Source organism: Dipodomys spectabilis, unplaced genomic scaffold (genome assembly GCF_019054845.1).
Source record: "Dipodomys spectabilis isolate Male_0828 unplaced genomic scaffold, ASM1905484v1 ptg000136l, whole genome shotgun sequence".
NCBI lineage: Eukaryota > Metazoa > Chordata > Mammalia > Rodentia > Heteromyidae > Dipodomys > Dipodomys spectabilis.
In genome coordinates, this window is record NW_024870813.1 from 11,891,598 (window position 1) to 11,911,493 (window position 19,896).

General features: G+C 43.5%; 3 protein-coding genes across 9 annotated transcripts in view; all 3 read left to right on the top strand.

Annotated features, from left to right (window-relative positions):
* Positions 1–7,007, top strand: part of Cfap70 (cilia and flagella associated protein 70) — a 77,711-nt gene extending 70,704 nt beyond the window's left edge. For all 7 annotated transcript variants that reach the window (XM_042690191.1, XM_042690194.1, XM_042690193.1 and 4 more), the window contains 3 exons: positions 543–644; positions 3,825–3,872; positions 6,707–7,007. In XM_042690191.1, coding sequence (XP_042546125.1) covers positions 543–644; positions 3,825–3,872; positions 6,707–6,787 — 231 coding nt within the window. In that variant the 3' untranslated portion in view covers positions 6,788–7,007. The remainder of the gene's footprint in view (positions 1–542; positions 645–3,824; positions 3,873–6,706) is intronic.
* A 1,806-nt stretch (positions 7,008–8,813) lies between these two features.
* On the top strand, positions 8,814–10,497 carry Mrps16 (mitochondrial ribosomal protein S16). The gene is made up of 3 exons (XM_042690201.1): positions 8,814–8,939; positions 9,223–9,483; positions 10,118–10,497. Exons 1-3 carry the CDS (start codon positions 8,927–8,929, stop codon positions 10,249–10,251), a joined length of 408 nt encoding a protein of 135 aa, XP_042546135.1. The 5' UTR covers positions 8,814–8,926; the 3' UTR covers positions 10,252–10,497.
* Positions 10,498–12,398: 1,901 nt separating this feature from the next.
* On the top strand, positions 12,399–18,212 carry Dnajc9 (DnaJ heat shock protein family (Hsp40) member C9). The gene is made up of 5 exons (XM_042690200.1): positions 12,399–12,918; positions 13,092–13,232; positions 13,336–13,590; positions 17,297–17,383; positions 17,700–18,212. Exons 1-5 carry the CDS (start codon positions 12,739–12,741, stop codon positions 17,817–17,819), a joined length of 783 nt encoding a protein of 260 aa, XP_042546134.1. The 5' UTR covers positions 12,399–12,738; the 3' UTR covers positions 17,820–18,212.
* Positions 18,213–19,896: the final 1,684 nt, after the last annotated feature.

Consider the following 19,896-nt stretch of genomic DNA (forward strand, 5'->3'; position numbering starts at 1 on the left):
TAGAAAGGAGAACAGTGACGATCTCCAAGTTCCCAGAGTTAGGGGAGCACCCTGGAGACCATGAGTATGTCATTGACAGCTCAGGATTTGGCTATTAATAATTGATGGTAGGGGAAAGAAAGTTTTCCTAGAGAACAGTATTTTGATAGACATAAAAAAATCCTTAAAAACATATCTGGCAGCCCACTGTATCTGGACAAACCACCAAATGCGGCAGCACATCTGACGTAGATTTCCAACTCTGACACCTACAAATTTCCTCATGGGGCCACTGTGAAGGAAGAAGAGAGATTCATAGATGGAGGGTCTAAGAAACAGGGTTCCAGATTCTCCTCCCTGGCTTTTTAAGCAGAGTGGTTCTGCTTTTAATGTACCACCATAGAAGATTTTGTTTAAACAAAGTTCTGATGCTAGAAATAGAAAAAGTTGAAGATTATTGGCATAGGCCATAAACATCTGCTACTTGGATATAGTGGATTCAGCTAGCTGGCTTAAGTGAAAACCACTGTGCATTACAATTCATGTCTCCTTTTTCTTTCAAGCTGGAGGAGCTCACAGAGGCTGAGGATGCTCTTTCTGAAGCCAATGCATTAAACAACTACAATGCTGAAGTATGGGCATATCTGGCTCTGGTCTGCCTAAAAGTGAGTACTCTTTTTTTTTTTTTTGCTGGTCCTGGGGCTTGAACTCAGGGTCTGAATGCTGTCCCTGAGCCTCTTTGGGCTCCAAGCTGGTGCTTTACTACTTGAGCCACAGTGCCACTTCCAGTTTTTTTCTGAGTAGTTTATTGGAGATAAGAGTCTGATGGACTTTCTTGCCTGGCATGACTTTGAACTGTGATCCTCATTCAGATCTTAGCCTCCTGAGGAGCTAGGATTACAAGCATGAACCACCAGGTCCAGCTGTGAGAACTCTCTTTTTTTTTAAATTTTTTATTGTAAAGATACTATACAGAGGGTTACAGTTACATGAGCAAGGTAATGAGTACACTTCCTATTGAGCATTGTTACCCCCTCCATTGTTTTCCCCCTACCATCACTTCCCTCCCTACCTTCCCCGAGGTTCTTTTTTTTTGTTTTTTTTTTTTTTTAATTGTGATTAAGTGATTACATAATTTCCCAGTATTGTGGAATAATGATGCTCATTTAAAGTCACAAGTTCAATCTAACATTCCTGGAGCAAATTGTCTCTCACAGTCTATAACATATAACGGTGTACACATATACACCATACATGTGATCAGCAGCATGGGGATATTTAGTAGTGGTTCGACCAGATGAGTGGGAGTTCTTTGTTTCTTAAGTCCTGTTAGTTTTGTCGTATCACCTAACATTTTGGATTTAGCATCCACTTATCACCCTTACATAATCTTTTTAGGGGACACAGATGAAAGACCAACTAAGTGAGACATCTAGTAATGCATATCAATAATGCATAATAACATACACAGTATAAATGAAACTTTATGAGCTCTAGATCTGGCCATTTGAAACCAAAAGAAAGACTTAATCCTGGGTATTCTCACTTGGAATATGCTGAGAAGCCATATATTCAGATGTGTTTTTGCTAGAAATGATGCTCTAAAAATGGGAGTAATATTGTGTCAGAATGAAAACCCAGTGAAGAATTAGCAAAAAGAATGCTCTGTGAGTCTCTGAACCATTTATTCTTATTGAACTCCTTCATCTAGAACGAAAATATCACAATGAAACCCCTTAAAATACACATTAAGTTAATGTTTTAAATAAAAAGTTTAAGTATGATTTACTAATATTGGTGAGGAATTCCTGTTGGTAGTCAAGAGCAGTGTACCATTCAGCAAAATGCCAGTCTAGATATGTTCCTAAGGGTGAAAACATGAACTTATGTCCAAGAATGTTCACTGCAAGAATATTCACGAAAGCAAAAAACCAAAATGCAACAAAACAAAAAACAACCATCTCCTATTTTTCAATATTAATTTACCTATTCTGGATGCTCACATTATTTGTGCCTCTACCTGTATGGCAGAAAGGAAACAAAGGCAATAAAGCTGGAAGAGAAGGTATGACGGAAAATATCCCTAGCAATTCAGTGATCTCCAGGGAGGGATATTTCTAAATGTAAATATTGTCGGAAGTAAAAGTTTGGAGTATGAAAGTTTTATGATATAGCAAATTTCATATGGACTAGAACTGATCAGGAAATTGGACTAGATACTCATTCTTACAGTACAGGTATTCTGTATTTTTATATTTACATACTTTAAGCTTTCCCAATTAGCTGTGTATATGCTAATGTATAAACTATGGAGTATAATAGTGAATTTATGCCATCTCCTTTAGCTCCTTGCGTATTTATTATTTATTTTTGTTGGTCATGGGGCTTGAATTTGGGGCCTGACCATTGTCCCTGAGCTCTTTTGCTTAAGAATAGTGCTCTACCATTTTGAGCCATAGCACCACTTTTGGGATTTTTCTGGTGATTAATTGGAGATAAGAGTCTTACCGACTTTCTTGCCCAGGCTGGCTTTGAACCTTGATCCTCAGATCTCAGCCTCCTGAATAGGTAAGATTACAGGAGTGAGCCACAAGTGTCTGGCGTGGAGGAGTGTTTCATGTGAGGAATAATATCAGCAAAAGTACTTAGTGGCCTCATCTTATATCCAGATCTTCATGGTGGAAGCATCCTGTTATTTTCTCTTTCCAACACATATAGGTAGGATAAAATGTGCTAGGTAAAAACTTGGACTCTGGAGCCAGACTTCATTGTTTTGAAACTGGATCTTCCTCTTTGTACTTTAATAACCCTAGCAAGCCATTTATCCTGTGTTTAGGTTTCTCTTTTATCCTGGAATGATATAAAATAATTATTTCCTATGTCTTAAGGATTAAAAGTGAGCGATATAACACACTTAAGGCATCATCATGAAAACAATATGAATCAATTAAGTACCATATTTACTATTATTGATGAAATTGCTTCAGTCCAAGAGGAAGAAATGATTCATTGTGCTTTTATTTATTTTTTTCCTTTTTTATTTTTAAAAGAGAGGCCAAATTGTTCTGAAGTTTTCTAAAATGGATTATTTGTGTGTGTGTGTGTGTGTGTGTGTGTGTGTGTGTGTGTGTGTGTGTGTGTATGAGAGACAGACAGACAGACAGACAGTGAATGAATATTGGGGGCTTGAACTCTAGGCCTTTGCTCATAGCTGGTTCCCTACCACTTAAGCCATGCCACCACTTTTGGCTTTTTTCCTCTAGATAATTCTAGGTGTCCCAGATTTGGATGCCTGGGCTGGCTTTGAACCTTGATTTCTCAGATCTTAGCCTCCTGAATAGCTAGGATTATAGATATGAGCCACTGGTGCCCTGTGAAGGAGGGATTAAAATATAAATATAAATAAATAAACACACACATACACACACACACACACACACACACACACACACATATACACATACACATTGTCTTTTCCTTTTTTTTTTGCCAGTCCTGGAGCTTGAACTCAGGGCCTGGGCACTGTCTCTGAGCTCTTTTTTTGCTCAAGGCTAGCACTCTTACCACTTGAGCCACTGCACCACTTGCGGATTTTTCTGGTTCTGTGGTACTGAGTAATGGAAGCCAGGGCTTCATGCATGCTAGGCAAGCACTCTACCATTAAGCCACATTCCCAGGCCTGGGTTTTTCCTCTTTTATTTTCCTGCTTCTACTTTGAATTCAGAGGATCTTAACTACGAAAGCATTACCCGCTGTACTAGGTAAAAACACTTGAGGCTATGTACTTCCAGTGGTGTTGTAATGTTTATGTGTCATCACCACCAGCTGTTGTACTTCTTTTTCAGAATGGACGGCAACTGGAAGCTGAGCAGGCCTACAAGTACACGTTAAAGGTATGAGACAGATGCTTTTGTCACATGCCTGCACCATACTGGGAAAAGTGTTGGCTTAATTTGGAGCTTTTGAGAATTTCACATGGCTACTGAGTGTGTAATAACATTGATATTGCCATGAGTGACCTTTCTTTATCCTTAGAGAGAACACAGCCAACCAGGTAGTAAATTGACCTGAATGAACAGTGGTTCTGGAATTGCCATTCACTTATTGTATTAATGCTGGGCTTCATATCCCACGTGCAAAATGGAGTTGTTCTAGTCCAGGGAGTCAACAGACTTTTTTTTTTTGGGTCCGGTCATAAGGCCTGAACTCTGGGCCTGGGTGCTGTCCCTCAGCTCTTCAGCTCAAGGCTAGCACTCTACCACTTGAGCCACAGTGCCACTTCTGGCTTTTTTTTTCTGCTTATGTGGTGCTGAGGAATTGAACCCAGGGCCTCAGGCATGCAAGGCAAGCGCTCTACCACTGAGCCACCTTCCCAGCCCTCAACAGACTTTTTGTATAAAGGACAAAATAGGAAATATTTTAGAGTTCCTGGGCCAAACAGTCTCTGTTGCAACTACTAATCTTATAAGTGTAAAAGTAGCTTCAGACATAGATGATATTAAATGAATGGACATGTTCCATTAAAATTTTATTTACAACAAATAGGTAGTGGGTTAGATTTGACTCATGAATTACTCCTGATCTAGTCAGTTATGAATTGCAAGTAATTTGACTTGAAACACAGAAGTTTAATAAAATTGCCTTTTCCCCCCTAATCTAATGAAAAGTTGAAGGTTGGTACTCTAGCTAGTGCTAGCATCAGAGACCCAACCACTTTTTCTCTATCAATTGTATCAAGCATTTTTTTTTTTTTTGGACCCCTTTCACGATTTAATTCCGAAATATCAGACCCATCTCCAGACTACATTCATTTAGCCACTTACTCCTCTCCTCACCCCCTGTTTTTGCCGTGATTCACAGTCCTTGTCATCATTTTCTGGGACTGTAACATATGTGGAGAGATGTGGGTGTTTGTACTTAGCGAGCACTGGAGGCCTGGAACACAATGAAAGGCTGCGCTCCTGCGGTTCTGTCCTCTCCTGATGGATCAGCTTGGAAGCTGGTCATTTTCACCCTTTTTCCCCACTTCTCACAGCCTAGAAAGCACACTTGGTAGTGATCCATTGTCCACAGGGCCATCAAGGGTAATCCGGCTCCGCCGGCCCCACTCTCTCCCAGCCAGCGGCCGGCCTCCCCGCCGCCGCCGCCGTTGAGTAGTCGTTGATGTCGGTTGAGTCCGCATGATTTTTGTCCCTCTGCGCTCGCCCCCCGCCCCGCCCCGCCCCCCTGTATCAAGCATTTTTATCCCTCATCTGGGTTCTGAACTCTGGGCTTGGGCACTGTCCCTGAGTTTCTTTTTGCTTAAGGCTAGGGCTCTACCACTTGAGCCACAAAGCCACTTCCGGCTTTTTTTTTTTTTTTTTTTGAGTAGTTTATTGGAGATAAGAGTCTCCTGGACTTTCCTGCCCAGGCTGGTTTTAAACCTTGATCCTCAGATCTCAGCCTCCTGAATAGCTAGGATTAGTCCCCCATGATTCTTGTGTCTGATCCATCCATTCCTCCCCCTTCTTTCTCTCTCTCTCTCTTTTTCTTCCTTCCTTCCTTCCTCTTTTCTTTCTCTCCTTCCTTCTTTTTTCTCTTTTCTTTCATTCCTTTGTCTTTCTTTCCTTCCTTCTTTTTCTTTCTTTCCTTTTTTCCATGGGGCTTGAACTCAAGGTCTGGGTATTGCCCCTGAGTTTTTTAATGCTCAAGGCTACAACTCTACCACTTTGAGCCACAGCTCCACCTCCAGTTTTCTGGTGGTTAATTGGAGATAAGAGCCTCACAAACTTTCCTGCCAGGACTGACATTGAACCATGATCCTCATATCTCAGCCTCCTGAGTAGTTAGGATTATAGGTTGAGCCACAGGCTCTCATATCTGAGTTCTTTCTTTTAATCACCAAATGGATGTACTCATTCGCAGAGAGATGCTGCTCAATTTTTAAAATTTATTTAGAAGTGATAGTGTGAACACTTGTAAAATAAACTTCAAATAAACATGCCAAAATAATGCAAGTTCATAGTACTAGATACATTTTCAAAGTAAAAATATGCACATAGCCATCACAATGTTCTAATAGAAAATACAAGAAAAGCCCATCCTACCCCAAATTTGTTCTTGAGCTGTGGCCCATAAATGAGGGGTCTTCAACATTGGTGAAGGTAGCTCACACCTGTAATCCTAATGACTCAGGATGCTGAGAGCTGAGGATCACAGTTTGAAGCCAGACAAGGCAGGAGAGTCCATGAGACTCGTATCTTCAATTAACCAGCAAAAAAAGAAAAAAAAGAAAGAAATGGAGCTGTAGCTCAAGTAGTAGCCCAGCAGCCTTGAGCAATCGGTGCTGGTGGCTCACACCTGTAATCCTAGCTTCTCAGGAGGCTGAGATCTGAGAATTGAGGTTCAAAGCCAGCCGGGGCAGGAAAGTCTGAGACTCTTCTCTCCAATTAACCACCAGAAAACCAGAGGTGGCGCTGTGGTTCAAAGTGGTAGTATGGTAGTCTTGAACAAAAAAGCTCAGGAGGACAGTACCTAGGCCCTTAGATCAAGCTCCTTGACTCCCCCCTCCCCCCTTTTTTTAGAGGGGTGGAGGATGGGGTCAGGGACAGCACTCAAGCCTAAAGCTCAAACCCCAGGACTAGCATGCACATGTACACACCCACGCACATACTACCCCCCCTCCACAAACCTATATATGTGTATCAAAAATGGCATTGACTTGTTCTTTCCTCCTTTGTTGATTTAGCTGAAACTGAAAGATGAGGTTCTGCTTGCAGAAATCCACACTGTACAGGAAATGGTTGGCTTTGGAAATCCATCTTTCTGACGTCCTTACAAGTGATGACTTTTTGTCTGGGACTCAACTCCTTTTCTTCCCAGAAAGTTTCACTATATAAAGCCTGAAGCTGGAAGGCACAGAACGTTCACAACAAACAAACCATATTCATCTCCAGTGGCTGTTATTGGAGGTTTTATTAAACACTAAACTGGATTACAATAAAACGTAAACAGGAGATTCAGAATTCATCAGTGTGGTCTGGAGTTAAGGTATACACTACATACATACATTATACATACTTCTATACTTATGTAACAACTAACATGCAATTATTTATATAGATATTTATATTGTCACTACAGGGTACTGAGCTGAAGAAAATTAGAAAAGGCAGAGATAATAGATAAACATCAGCGGTGTCTAGGGGTCCCAAGGCTCTCTGGCACTTGTACCCTGAGTCCCCACAAACAATCATATTAATTTGAGTTTACACAGGGAAGGTAATCATATGGACATAGGCAAAACATAAAGCATTTATATTAATGTTACTATCAGAGCTAAAGCAGTTTGTGAGAGACATTGATTCCCTTATACTTCTGAGACAAGAGATTGCAGCCTAGGGAAAGTCCAGACACAGTGTCCAAATATTTAGCCCAAGGTTGTCAAGATCCCTGGCAGCTGCCAGCCCAAGGAATGGGGAGGGAGGTGAGGGGGGGCTTAATCCAATTTGTTGTTTTTTCTTGGGGGGGGTTCGGTCGTGGGGCCTGAACTCTGGGCCTGGGCACTGTTCCTCAGCTCTTCAGCTCAAGGCTAGCACTCTACCAGTTGAGCCACAGCACCACTTCCGGCTTTTTTCTTTTTGCTTATGTGGTGCTGAGGAATCGAACCCAGGGCCTCATGCGTGCAAGGCAAGCGCTCTACCACGGAGCCACCTTCCCAGCCCCGCTTAATCCACTTTCTAACCCTCTCTGGAGCTGTCTGTTTTAACCCTTCCATGGCCAGCTCTCAGGGTTCTGAGTGCTGTTGAGGCAGTGTTCTGACCTCTCAAACCTTTCCTAGGTTTTACAGCTCAACTTCAGAGTTCCCTACAATATATAAATGCAAAAAAGCTATATATGGTGTTGCTATTTGAGTTTCTGATGTGAATATGTATGTTAGGTGATTCCCAGATGAAGTCAGCTGCTAAGTCCTACCAGATTCGTCTGTACTGTATACTAAGTAGGCATTCTTTTTTTTTTTTTTTTTGCCTGACTTGGGGCTTGAACTCAGGGCCTGGGCACTGCCCCAGCCTCTTTGTGCTCAAGGGTAGTGTTCTACCACTTGAACCACAGCGCCATTTCCAACTTTTTTGAGTAGTTTATTGGAGAGAAGAGTCTCATGGTGACTTTTCTGCAATCCTCAGATGTCAGCCTCCTGAGTGGCTAGGATCACATGAGTGACGCACCGGCGCGGGCTAAAGTAGGCATTCTTAAAAGGTGGGCCTAGATGACTGGCCAGGCCTTTTGGAACCAGAGGTGAACAGAAATGCTGAACAGAGAGGTCAGTGCTGAGGGTTAGTGGTGCTTCCTCTTAACCAACAAGGGTCTTCATGGATCTAGACCACAAGAGCTCTGCGAAGACACCATTACCCTACAAGAGAAGCAAAACTCGGAGCTACTGCAGCAGTGTTCTAGAGTCCTAGTGTGACAAATCGCGTCCCATCCTGCGCTCTTGGATCCCAGCACAGCCAAAACTAAAAAGGGAATTAACGGCTTCTCGAGAACCAGCTTCGCCTTTCCAGCCCTCCTGTAAGGGGCAGTGACGGCCTCGGTTTCTCTTCGAGTCCGCACGACCAGAGCTTCGGGAGACCCAGCACTGAGCCTGCGTCCCAAGCGAGTGGTGCCCGGGAGCGCCCCCTCCTGGAATGCGTGCAGGACGGCGGGGTCGCAGGGCACTACGGGCTCGGGCAACCCAAACCGCACAGGAAGCCCCACCCACTTGGCCGCCAGTGGAAACTGCGCTTGCGCAGCAATTTACGTGCGCGGCATCGAGTAGCATTGTGGGAAATACAGGAGCGAAGAGCGAAAGAGGCGGGGCAAGGAGGCCGTCGCTGCCGGAACCTGGGTTCTTGCGAGGTGGTGGAGCAGATTTTGGGGAGCAGTGTGGCGCCGGGCACGTCGACTGCCCGCCGCCCCCCCTCGCCACACCATGGTCCGCCTCAGTGAGTCCCGGGGTGGGAGAAGGGTTAGGGCGTCCGGGGACTAAGAGGGTCTCCCCGAACTTGGTCAGTCGCAGGGCCTCGCTTCGGCCCTCTCCTCAGGTTTAAGGCCGGCCTGAGCGGGCGGGCTCGGGGCCCAAGGGAACTCCCCAGCCAAGGCGACGCCCAGGCCGGGCGAACTAGAATAGATTGCACAGAACGACAGCTCGGTGGGGGAAGGAAAGAACCCTATTTTGCCCATTCTGTGCCTTACGTTTTCCTGTGCCCATGAATTACTTCTCTCTAGCCACTCTTCTCTGCAAGAACTACCGCGGGGGCCACCTCACCATCCGCCTTGCTCTCGGCGGCTGCACCAACCGGCCCTTTTACCGCATTGTTGCTGCTCACAACAAATGTCCCCGGGACGGGCGTTTCGTGGAGCAGTTGGGCTCCTATGACCCGCTGCCCAATAGCCATGGAGAAAAGCTCGTTGCTCTCAATCTGGACAGGATTCGGCATTGGATCGGCTGTGGGGCTCACCTCTCTAAACCTATGGAGAAACTTCTCGGTAACTCATCTCTGTTTTTACATTAAGAGATTTTTTTTAGGGCTGGGAAGGTGGCTCAGTGGTAGAGTGCTTGCCTTGCATGCCTGAAGCCCTGGGTTCGATTCCTCAGCACCACATAAGCAAAAAGAAAAAAGCCGGAAGTGGCGCTGTGGCTCAAGTGGTAGAGCGCTAGCCTTGAGCTGAAGATCTGAGGGACAGCACCCAGGCCCAGAGTTCAGGCCCCACGACTGGACCAAAAAAAAAAGAGAGAGATTTTTATACTGAAGTCAGCTCCTCGATGAGCATGTGCAATGATTCTCATTCCCTCTAGGCTGCCTAGGATTGGAGTGGGAGCTTACCACCATACCAATCTGGAGAATCCCTTTGTGGACTCCTTCATAGGACTGGATGACTGGATTTTATGCTAAAAATGAGAATGTTGTGTCTTGGATGCCTATGTCGCCCCCAAGGGACAGCTTTAGGAAGACAACAGCTTTAGGAAGTAGCCCTCTTCTGGCTTCTTGTAGCAAATGGGGGAGGAAGGGCATGTTTTAGACCTATGCTCTGGGTCAGGAGTCAGACCTGATAGGCAGAGTGCCCAGGAAAACACTGACATATACTGTATTACAATAAATAAATATCCTGTTGCTTCCAGGTCTTTCTGGTTTTTTCCCTCTGCATCCTATGATGATTACAAATGCTGAGAGACTGCGAAGGAAACGAGCGGGTGAAGTCCTCTTAGCTTCTCAGAAAACAGAAGCTGAGGCTCCAGAAACAGAAATAAGCTGACTTCAGTGAACATAGTGATTACAAGGTCAAAGACTTCTAAAGTACTTGTGTATAGAGCTCTTGGTTTTATTAGGTTTAGAGGTCAATAAAAGCCACTCATCCTTTTCTGGCCTAATTTGAACAAGGGCTAGGCAGAGATTTGTTCTTGTTTGACATAAGAGCTCTATGTGGATACTAAGTAGGTTTTTCTGCTTTTATCTTGGAAAAAAATGTATTTGTGGACTTTTGGGTCCACAGGTAACCTTACAATTTGTTGCCTTCCAAGTCTTTTTCACTTCAAAGCTCCCAGCCAGTGTTCTTGGCCTCCTTAAATATTTCTTGAGTCACTCATGGTCATCCCACAAGAACCAACACAGATACCCTGCCTCTTTTTGTAATGGGAGGTTATATTGTTTCCTTGGCACATAATTATACCTTTACAAAGATAATGAAAATTGGTTTGGGGGCTCTAATAGCCTAGTTTTTAAGAATGAAGATTTAAGTATGGAAACAGTACAACAAATTATCTTTGTACAATTAATATATATTTAATAAAGAAGTAAAAATAAAGTGGAGTGAAGCTAAAGCTCCTACATAAATCTTGGGCTCTACAAGCAATATTACTCATGAGGATTATGAATTATAAAAGGAGGAAGGATTATCTTTAATTTACAGATGAGGGAGATGGAACTCACGTGGTAACTTGCCCAGCAATACAGGATTCAGACTCCAGTTTGCCTATCTGGAAAGTCCTTTCCAACATACATGTTGCCTATATGTAGGAAAAAGGAACAAAGATGGGCTTTTTAAGTCCACTTAGAAAATAAGTGATAGAATTATGTTTGGATATCATGAGTTTGGTTCTATAAATGACTAGTTGTGCAAAAACAAAGTATCACCAAACTAGTATTCTACACCCATAAGCTTGAATTAAATGGCTTTGTGCATACTCTAGACTAGAAAGTTCAAATTCTGGTGTAAAACTAAGCTATAGAAAACTTATAGAAGGAGTTCTAAAGCCTTATCAGTATTCCAAGTCTGTCCTGCTTGCAGTTACTATCCGTCTCAAAGTCTAAGGTTATTGAGGCTCTTCAAAGGGCTGTTGTTTTTCATTCACTTGCTTTGGAGCCTTTGCAACCAGGACTGATATAGAGGAGCTCACTTTAGCTGAGTTTTATCTGGCATCCCAGAAAGAGAAATATCTACAATTCTAAATGCTGCCATGGTTGAGGCATTGCAGAAACTTTTTAGCAGATAACAATGATTTTGGAAAGTTCTGAGCAGTGAATATAACTGATCTGAGATTGGGTTATTTTGAGCTCCTGAGTTTCTGCCAACATAGGTGTTTACTTTGTCTTCTGGTTTATCCTTTTTATAATATCTTTATGCACATATTTCATGGGTTTATCTTGGTTTACAAATTATTCTCTAGCTTTAAGTCTTGGCTTTCGATCTCCAGGCCCAAGCTTCTCTTGTGTTAGATAATTGCTGCAGCCCACCTGCTATCATCTCAGAATCCAATACACTCAAACCCAGTTATGAACTTCACAAGCACTAAAAGGTAGCTCTTTTCTTTTTTTGGGGGGGTCTGTCGTGGGGCCTGAACTCTAGGCCTGGGCACTGTCCCTCAGCTCTTCAGCTCAAGGCTAGCGCTCTACCACTTGAGCCACAGCGCCACTTCTGGCTTTTTTTTTTTTTTTTCCCTTTTTGCTTATGTAGTGCTGAGAAATCGAACCCAGGGCCTCAGGCATGCAAGGCAAGCACTCCTTCCCAGCCCTAAAAGGTAGCTCTTATGTGTAATCGTAGCTACTCAGGATGCTGAGATTTGAGGATTGCGGTTTAAAGCTAGTCTGGGCAGGCAAGTTTGTGAGACTGATCTCCAATTACCAAAAAGTGGAAAGTGGGGGTGTGGTTTAAGTGGTAGAGCTTTAACCTTAAGCACAAAACCTCAGGGACAGGTCCTGTACTCAGAGTTCAGGCCCCAAGATTGATGTTTCCCCCTCCGCCCCTGCAGGGGTTTAGGAAATGTTTCTTCAGTAGTCCTGACTTGTAGGTTCCAAAATTACTTGGGTCTACATTTGTACTGTGTTGAGGATCTAATCTAAAAAAACAAGCGGTTATATCATGTGGGGATAATATGGGGATAATTCATGCATCAAAGCACTAGTAAGCTTGAGCTGGAATTTCGCGGGAAAGACCGAGCACGCCATACTTACCTACTGAGTTAAAAACGCGCGGGATCAGCTATGTGCAATCCAGCAGAAGAACGTTCTCGCCCTATAGATCCGGTCCCAGGCTAGCATTCTCCAGGCCTGGTTTCCCAGCGGGCCCAGGGCACGCCAGTTTTGCGGCAGTCGCAAAGCACTGCTATGTGGGCGTGGCTCCTCCCCTTCCGCGCCTCTTGTGACGCAGGCGCCTTAGGCTTTTTGAGCGGGAAAACGGGAGTGGTGTGGAACGGGTTAGTGCAGCTGCAATTTGCGGGCTTTGCGGACGCAGCCCCTCCCCAGTATGGGGCTGCTAGAGCTGTGCGAACAAGTGTTCGGAACCGCCGACCTTTACCGGGTGCTGGGCGTGCGGCGTGAGGCTTCGGACGGCGAGATCCGACGTGGCTACCACAAGGTCTCCCTGCAGGTGCATCCCGACCGGGTGGAAGAGAGCCGCAAGGAGGACGCCACCCGCCGTTTCCAGGTGCGAGGGCCGGCTCCCGGCCGGCCGCCGGGCGCCCTCCGGTCTTCCAGACGCTCGCCGCCGCGCCCGGGGAGCTTCGTTGGCCTCGAGCAGCTGTTTCCCAGCAATTAATCTCTCCGGGCGCCGTTTGAGAGAATGTACGAGGGTGACTCTCCGACGCTCTTTCCATGCAGATCTTGGGGAGAGTCTACGCCGTTCTCAGCGACAAGGAGCAGAGAGCCGTGTACGATGAGCAGGGAGCAGTGGACGAGGACTCTGCCGGGCTCAATCAGGACCGCGACTGGGAGGCGTATTGGAGGTTGCTCTTTAAAAAGGTAGAGGACTTTGGAGACTTCCTTGTGATTGTTCGTATTACTCAGCAAATATAGCTTTTATTTCTAATATATTTCTTGAAGTTATAGTAATTTTCCTTATTAGATATCTCTAGAGGACATTCAGGCGTTCGAGAAGACTTACAAAGGTTCCGAAGAAGAGCTGGCTGATATTAAACAGGCCTATCTGGACTTCAAGGGTGACATGGACCAGATCATGGAGTCTGTGCTTTGCGTGCAGTACACAGAAGAATCCAGGATAAGAAACATCATTCAACAAGCTATCGATGCCAGAGAGGTCCCCTCCTATAAAGCCTTTGTCAAAGAATCAAAACAAAAGATGAATGCCAGGAAGAGGAGGGTAAGCAATTGAATACTATAGATAATTTACACACTGTTTCCAAAAGTTCTGAAGGTATTTGGGATTGTGGAAATAAACGACCATTGAAATATGAACTGGGGGGGCTGGGAAGGTGGCTCAGTGGTAGAGCGCTTGCCTTGCATGCATAGGCCCTGGGTTCGATTCCTCAGCACCACATAAGCAAAAAGAAAAAAGCCGGAAGTGGCGCTGTGGCTTAAGTGGTAGAGTGCTAGCCTTGAGCTGAAGAGCTGAGGGACAGCGCCCAGGCAGTGAAATAATGTCATGTTGGCTAGTTCTTGTATCTTTGTTGAAGCTCTTGTGTCTTTGTTGAAGCTTTTTTTTTTTTTTTTTTCTGTTCGTGGGGCCTGAACTCTGGGCCTGGGCGCTGTCCCTCAGCTCTTCAGCTCAAGGCTAGCACTCTACCACCTGAGCCACAGTGCCACTTCTGGCTTTTTCTGCTTATGTGGTGCTGAGGAATTGAACCCAGGGCCTTATGCATGCAAGGCAAGCGTTCTACCACTGAGCCACCTTCCCAGCCCTGTGGAAGCATTTCTTAAGTGATGAATTATGGAGTCCAGGTATATAGTAGAAACAGTGGTCTTGACTTAGCTGACAGACAGGTAAAGATTGTGTCTTGTTAACAGGTGATGTACACTTAAAGTTTAAGCACTGGGTAGATTAAAGCAGGAGGATTTCAAGTTTGAGGTCAGCCTGGTCCACATAGTATACTCTTATCTCAAAAAAAAAAAAAAAGTTAAGATCTGGGGAGTAGGAGGAGTAGCTCAGTAATGGATTGCTTGCTTAGCTTGTGCTAGGCCCTGAACTTAATCTCCATATTCCCTTCTCTTACTCTATAAATGTGTACATTTATGTTTTAAAAAAAAACTTATTTTCCTTGATCTCAGGGCCTTATCCTTGTTTGGCAGATGAGATATGGTTTTAATTTCCTATTCAGGTGTGTGCTTGTAGTGAAAATCTGCCTGCTGTATGGTCTTACTATTGTAGCAAGGATGACAGGCATGAACCAACAAGCTCAACTTCTGATGAAATGGAGACTTTGTGGACTTTTTATGCTTAGACTGACCTGAAACACCTTTTCAATCTCAAGCCTCTCAAGTAGCTAGGATTATAGTCATGAGTAACAGTGCAGATTCTTGGGCCTTTGATTCTTGAGTTGGACTCACACCCACATATATATACACATACATACATAGTTTTGAGGATTGTGATTTTTTTTTTTTTTGGTCCGTCATGGGGCTTGAACTCTGGGCTTGGGCATTGTCCCTCAGCTCTTCAGCTCAAGGCAAACGCTCTACCACTTGAGCCACAGCGCCACTTCCAGTTTTCTAGTGGTTTATTGGAGATCAGAGTCTCACGGACTTTCCTGCCCAGGCTGGCTTTGAACCACAATCCTCAGATCTCAGCCTCCTGGGTAGCTAGGATTACAGGCATGAGCCGCCGGCACCCGAGGAGGATTGTGTTTTGAAGAGGTGCTTACCCTTTGTTATTCCCAACTGGGTCAGGAAAGATCTGCAGCTTTAGGTACAAGGTGGTATGCAGAGAATAGCTGACTTTTTTGTTCTGGGTGAAAACTAAAGGGTCTGTGTTAGAGGGTCAGGTTATCTGGTGAGGGCAATAAGGCAATGTCTTACTGACATCATCATTTTGTTTCATGGGCTTTTTCCGCTTAAGTTCAGGCTCACATGTTTTCGCTGGGAAAACTGAACACAGCTGTATACAGTAAAGGCTTTACAGCATCAGAAACGTCCTGTGGTGTGAAGATAGGTCAAGGGCCTGGGCACTGTAACTCGAGTTCCTTTGCTCAAGGCTAATACTCAACCACTTTGAGCCACAGCCCCACTTCTGGTTTTCTGGTGGTTAATTGGAGATAAGAATCTTACGGACTGGGGCTGGGAAGGTGACTCAGTGGTAGAGCGCTTGCCTTGCATGCATGAGGCCCTGGGTTCGATTCCTCAGCACCACATAAGCAGAAAAAGCTGGAAGTGGCGCTTTGGCTCAAGTGGTAGGGCGCTAGCCTTGAACTGAAGAGCTGAGGGACAGTGCTCAGGCCCAGAGTTCAGGCCCCATGACCGACAAAAAAACAAAAAAAACAAAGAATCTTACGGACTTTGCTTCCATAGGCTGGCTTTGAACTGTGATTTTCAGATCTCAGCCTTCTGAGTAGCATTATAAGTGTGAACCACCAGCACCTGGTGAAAAGGTAGTTTTTAAGATCCTGTTGAGCAAACTTGGGAGGAGGGATTCTGAAGTTTTGTAGATTTGAATATTAAAAGTCTCTTTTGGGATAACATGATCATAATTTGTTATAATATCCAGTATCAATAGCATCCTTAGCCAGGGACAAGTGGTCATGCCTGTAATCTTGCTACTCAGGAGGCTGAGATCTGAGAATCACAGTTTAAAGCCAGCCCAGGCAGGAAAGTCCATGAGACACTTATTTCTAATTAACCACCAGAAAACCAGAAGTGGTACTGTGGCTCAAGTGATAGAGTGATAGCCTTGAGCTGAAGAGCTGAGGGACAGCGCTCAAGCCTAGAGTTCAAGTCCCATGACTGATTTCCCCCCAAAAAAAACAAAAACAAAGCATTCTTTTTTGTGTGTCTGTACCAGTTCTAGTGTCTGTACCAGTCCTAGGGCTTGAGTCCTGGACCTGGGCATTGTCCTTGAGCTTTTTGATCAAAGCTGGTACGAGCCACAACTCCACTTCCTGCCTTTTGGTGGTTCATTGGAGATGAGTCTCACAGACTTACTGCCTGAGCTGGCTTTGAACCTCAGTGCTCAGAACTCAAGACTCCTGAGTAGGTAGGATTATAAGCATGAGCCACTAACTCCTGGTTCATTCTTTTTTTATAAAATTCATCAGGGCTTAGGACCACTTAATGCCATAGTTGCTGTCCTTAAGTATTCTTACAGTATTTTGGAAAATTTGGTAATTGTAGCTTCAAAAACAGGTAGAGAAAGTTAAGCTGAGCCCCATTGGCTCATGCCTGTTATCCTAGGTATTGAAGAGTTTGAGACCTGGGGGATTACAGTTCAAAGCCAAACCCACAGTGTGACACTCTATTTCCAATTAACCAGCAAAATGCTGGACTGAAGATGTGTGGCTTATGTGGTAGAACACTAGCCATAAGTGGGCAAGAAAGCTTGAGCAATTAATTTTTTTTTTGTCTTTTCTATTTTGGTACTGGGGATTGAACCCAGGACATTGCACCTCCAAGGCAAGTGCTTTGCTCCTGAGCTACATTCTAGCCCCCAATTTTTTCTCATTTATTATGAATTAAGTAATTATATAAAGAAGTGACAATTCTGTAATTGAGTATAATGCTTTTTGGTCAGTGTTACCCTGAGCAGTGTTTTACTCAGAGGCACTGCATTCAAGCCCAAATACCATCATGAAAAAGAAACATTTCTGATGGCTCATGCTTGTCAGCTTAGCTACTTGGGAGGAGCAGATAGGAAGATCATGGTTTAAGGCCAGCCTGGCAAAAAAAAAAAGTTAGACCCTATATGATATGTTGATTAGAATCAGAATCTACTGCTTCCTCTTAGCAATGTTTGCGGTCTTCTAATGAATGACATTTGCGTAGTCCTAAAATTGAAAGGGTCTTAAAGATTTGATGGAGGGAGAGGAATATTTTAAGTATTTCCTGGTTGCTGTGGAGAATCTCATGAAATTCTATCTCAGGCTGAAGAAGAGGCTAAAGAAGCAGAAAAGAGCAGAAGAGAATTGGGGCTTGAAGAAGGAGTAGATAATTTGAAAGCACTCATTCAGGTAAAATTTTAAGTTTTCTTATGTTCTCTTTACAGTTGCTTATTTACTTTGTGGTATTTTATTTTAAGTAACCTATTAAAACCTATTTGGGGGTTTTTGAGAGTTAAAATTCAGTGGCTTGTATTGCATTTGCAAAATTGAACAGTCATTACCACTCTAATGCAAGAACATTTCACCACTCCAAAAGAAACCTAATACCTTAGCAGTCATTCCTCATCTACTATTCCTATGCCCTCATCCCTGGTAACGATAAAGAACTTTCCATGTTGGTGCCTAGTATTAACTTTTGAAAGCTGTGTTTTAACTTCTCAAACAGAGCAGACAAAAGGATCGGCAAAAGGAAATGGACAGTTTTCTGGCTCAGATGGAAGCAAAATACTGCAAACCTTCCAAAGGAGGAAGGAAAAAAACGACTGTCAAGAAAGAAAAGAAGTAATGGAATTTTTTCTCTTTAAAGATCCTTAGGTATTCATTGGTATGATAGGCAAGGTCCGGTCAAGATTTAAAGGCAAACCTTTGAAATTGTCTTTCCTGCCAAGATTCAAAACTAAACCAAGCAGAACCTGATTTTAGTATTTCTTAGGATTAGTTTGACCCACTATGAGGTCCTCATGAAGGAGTATATTGATAGATGGGAGGAAATATCCTTCCTCACAGCACTTGCTTCCTGGGCCTTCTGCCCAGGGAACTCTGTATTGCTTTCAGTGATGTGCACTTCCATTAGAACAGGTGCTCTACTCTACCCTTTTACTACAGGGGAAACAGGTGTTCAGATTGCCTTTAACATTTTTGTAAGACATATATAACTAATAAACAAGTAAAATATTGAGTTCTGGTGGTTTTTTAAATGATTCAGTTGATAGATGACAAAACTAACTAGTCAGCACCACAGCAGTCCAGTTTCAGTGGCATAAAGAAATGTAGCACTGTCTCAAGTGTCCTTAGGCAGATCACTCAGCTGGTTGAGCTGCTTTCTACATCTGTAAAATTAGTATACATGTAAGGGAATTGGGCTAAACGACTTCTTAAGAGATATAATCTGATATATCTATCTATCTATCTATCCATCCATCCATCTATCTATCTATATCAAACTTTTTCTTACAGTGCAGTCATAGTACTGACTCATTAGAACAGTAGAGACTAGCTTTTGTTTTGTTTTTTGGGCACCAGTCCTGGGGCTTCAACTCAGGGCTTAAGAACTCTGTGTGCTCAAGGCTAGTGTTCTACCACTTGAGCCACAGTGCCACTTCCAGCATTTTCTGTTTATGTGCTACTAAGGAATTGAACCCAAGGCCTCATGCTAGGTAAGCATTCTACCACTAAGTCATCTTCCCAGCCCTATATAGGGCATTTTTTAAGGACTTTTCAACTTTAAATTGATTTGTAGACTAATATATAAAAAACCTTTTGCTGGGCTGGGAAGGTGGCTCAGCGGTAGAGCGCTTGCCTTGTATGCATTAGGCCCTGGGTTCGATTCCTCCGCGCCACATAAGCAGGGAAAAAAAAAAAGCCAGAAGTGGCACTGTGGCTCAAGTGGTAGAGCGTTAGCCTTGAGCTGAAGACCTGAGGGACAGCGCCCAGGCCCAGAGTTCAGGCCCCATTACCTGACCCAAAAAAAAAAAAAAACCTTTTGCTAATGAACATCATAATTTATATAAGGTAAGCACATGACACATTTTTAGTTTGTGATTACACATTGAAAATACTCTTTAATTGTATTAAAATGAAATCTAATGCAGATTGTTTGAACCATCTGTCTTCCTATGATAACATTAGAACACATTTGTAATAGTTACCTCAACTTATGATTATTTGAATTTATTCACTCTGAAAATTAACAGTAAAGTCTAAAATTGAAGTGATAATTGTTTAATATTCAATGAAATTAAAGTGAATTTAAGGCATAGTGAAACCATTGCTATATTCATGAGTGCCTTTGAGAAAATGTCTGTGATAAAGATCAGAATGCCAAAATTCTCTACTGTTGCACTGAGGACAAGTTCATACTTGACTAACTCCCACAGTTATATTTAAGGCTATCTTGGTTTTCAAAAAGCAAGATGTGCAAAGTATCATATTTATTACATTTTAGTAGTCCTGGGATTTGAACTCAAGGCCTTTTACTTGCTAGGCAGGCACTCTGCTGTAATTTTAGTCACTCTGCCAGCCTTTTTTGCATTGGTCATTTGCAAATTACTTTTTAATAATAACTTTCTTAGCTTTAGAAGAAAAGTACCAAGAAAATCAGCATAATCTGATCTCAAGCAGGCATTATATAAAATTGACCTGTCTTCGGGGCTGGGAAGGTGGCTCAGTGGTAGAGCACTTGCCTTGCATGCCTGAGGCCCTGGGTTCGATTCCTCAGCACCACATAAGCAAAAAGAAAAAAGCCAGAAGTGGCACTGTGGCTCAAGTGGTAGAGTGCTAGCCTTGAGCTGAAGAGCTGAGGGACAGAGTTCAGGCCCCACGACCAGACCCCCCCCCAAAAAAAAAAAAAATTGACCTGTCTT

Bases quoted from the DNA above. Each gene is read 5' to 3' on its own strand.
- Mrps16 (XM_042690201.1), top strand. The intron at 9,484-10,117 runs GTAACTCATCTC...TGTTGCTTCCAG, and splicing joins ACCTATGGAGAAACTTCTCG to GTCTTTCTGGTTTTTTCCCT.
- Dnajc9 (XM_042690200.1), top strand. From the start codon at position 12,739: ATGGGGCTGCTAGAGCTGTGCGAACAAGTGTTCGGAACCGCCGACCTT. The intron at 12,919-13,091 runs GTGCGAGGGCCG...CTTTCCATGCAG, and splicing joins ACGCCACCCGCCGTTTCCAG to ATCTTGGGGAGAGTCTACGC. The intron at 13,591-17,296 runs GTAAGCAATTGA...ATTCTATCTCAG, and splicing joins TGAATGCCAGGAAGAGGAGG to GCTGAAGAAGAGGCTAAAGA.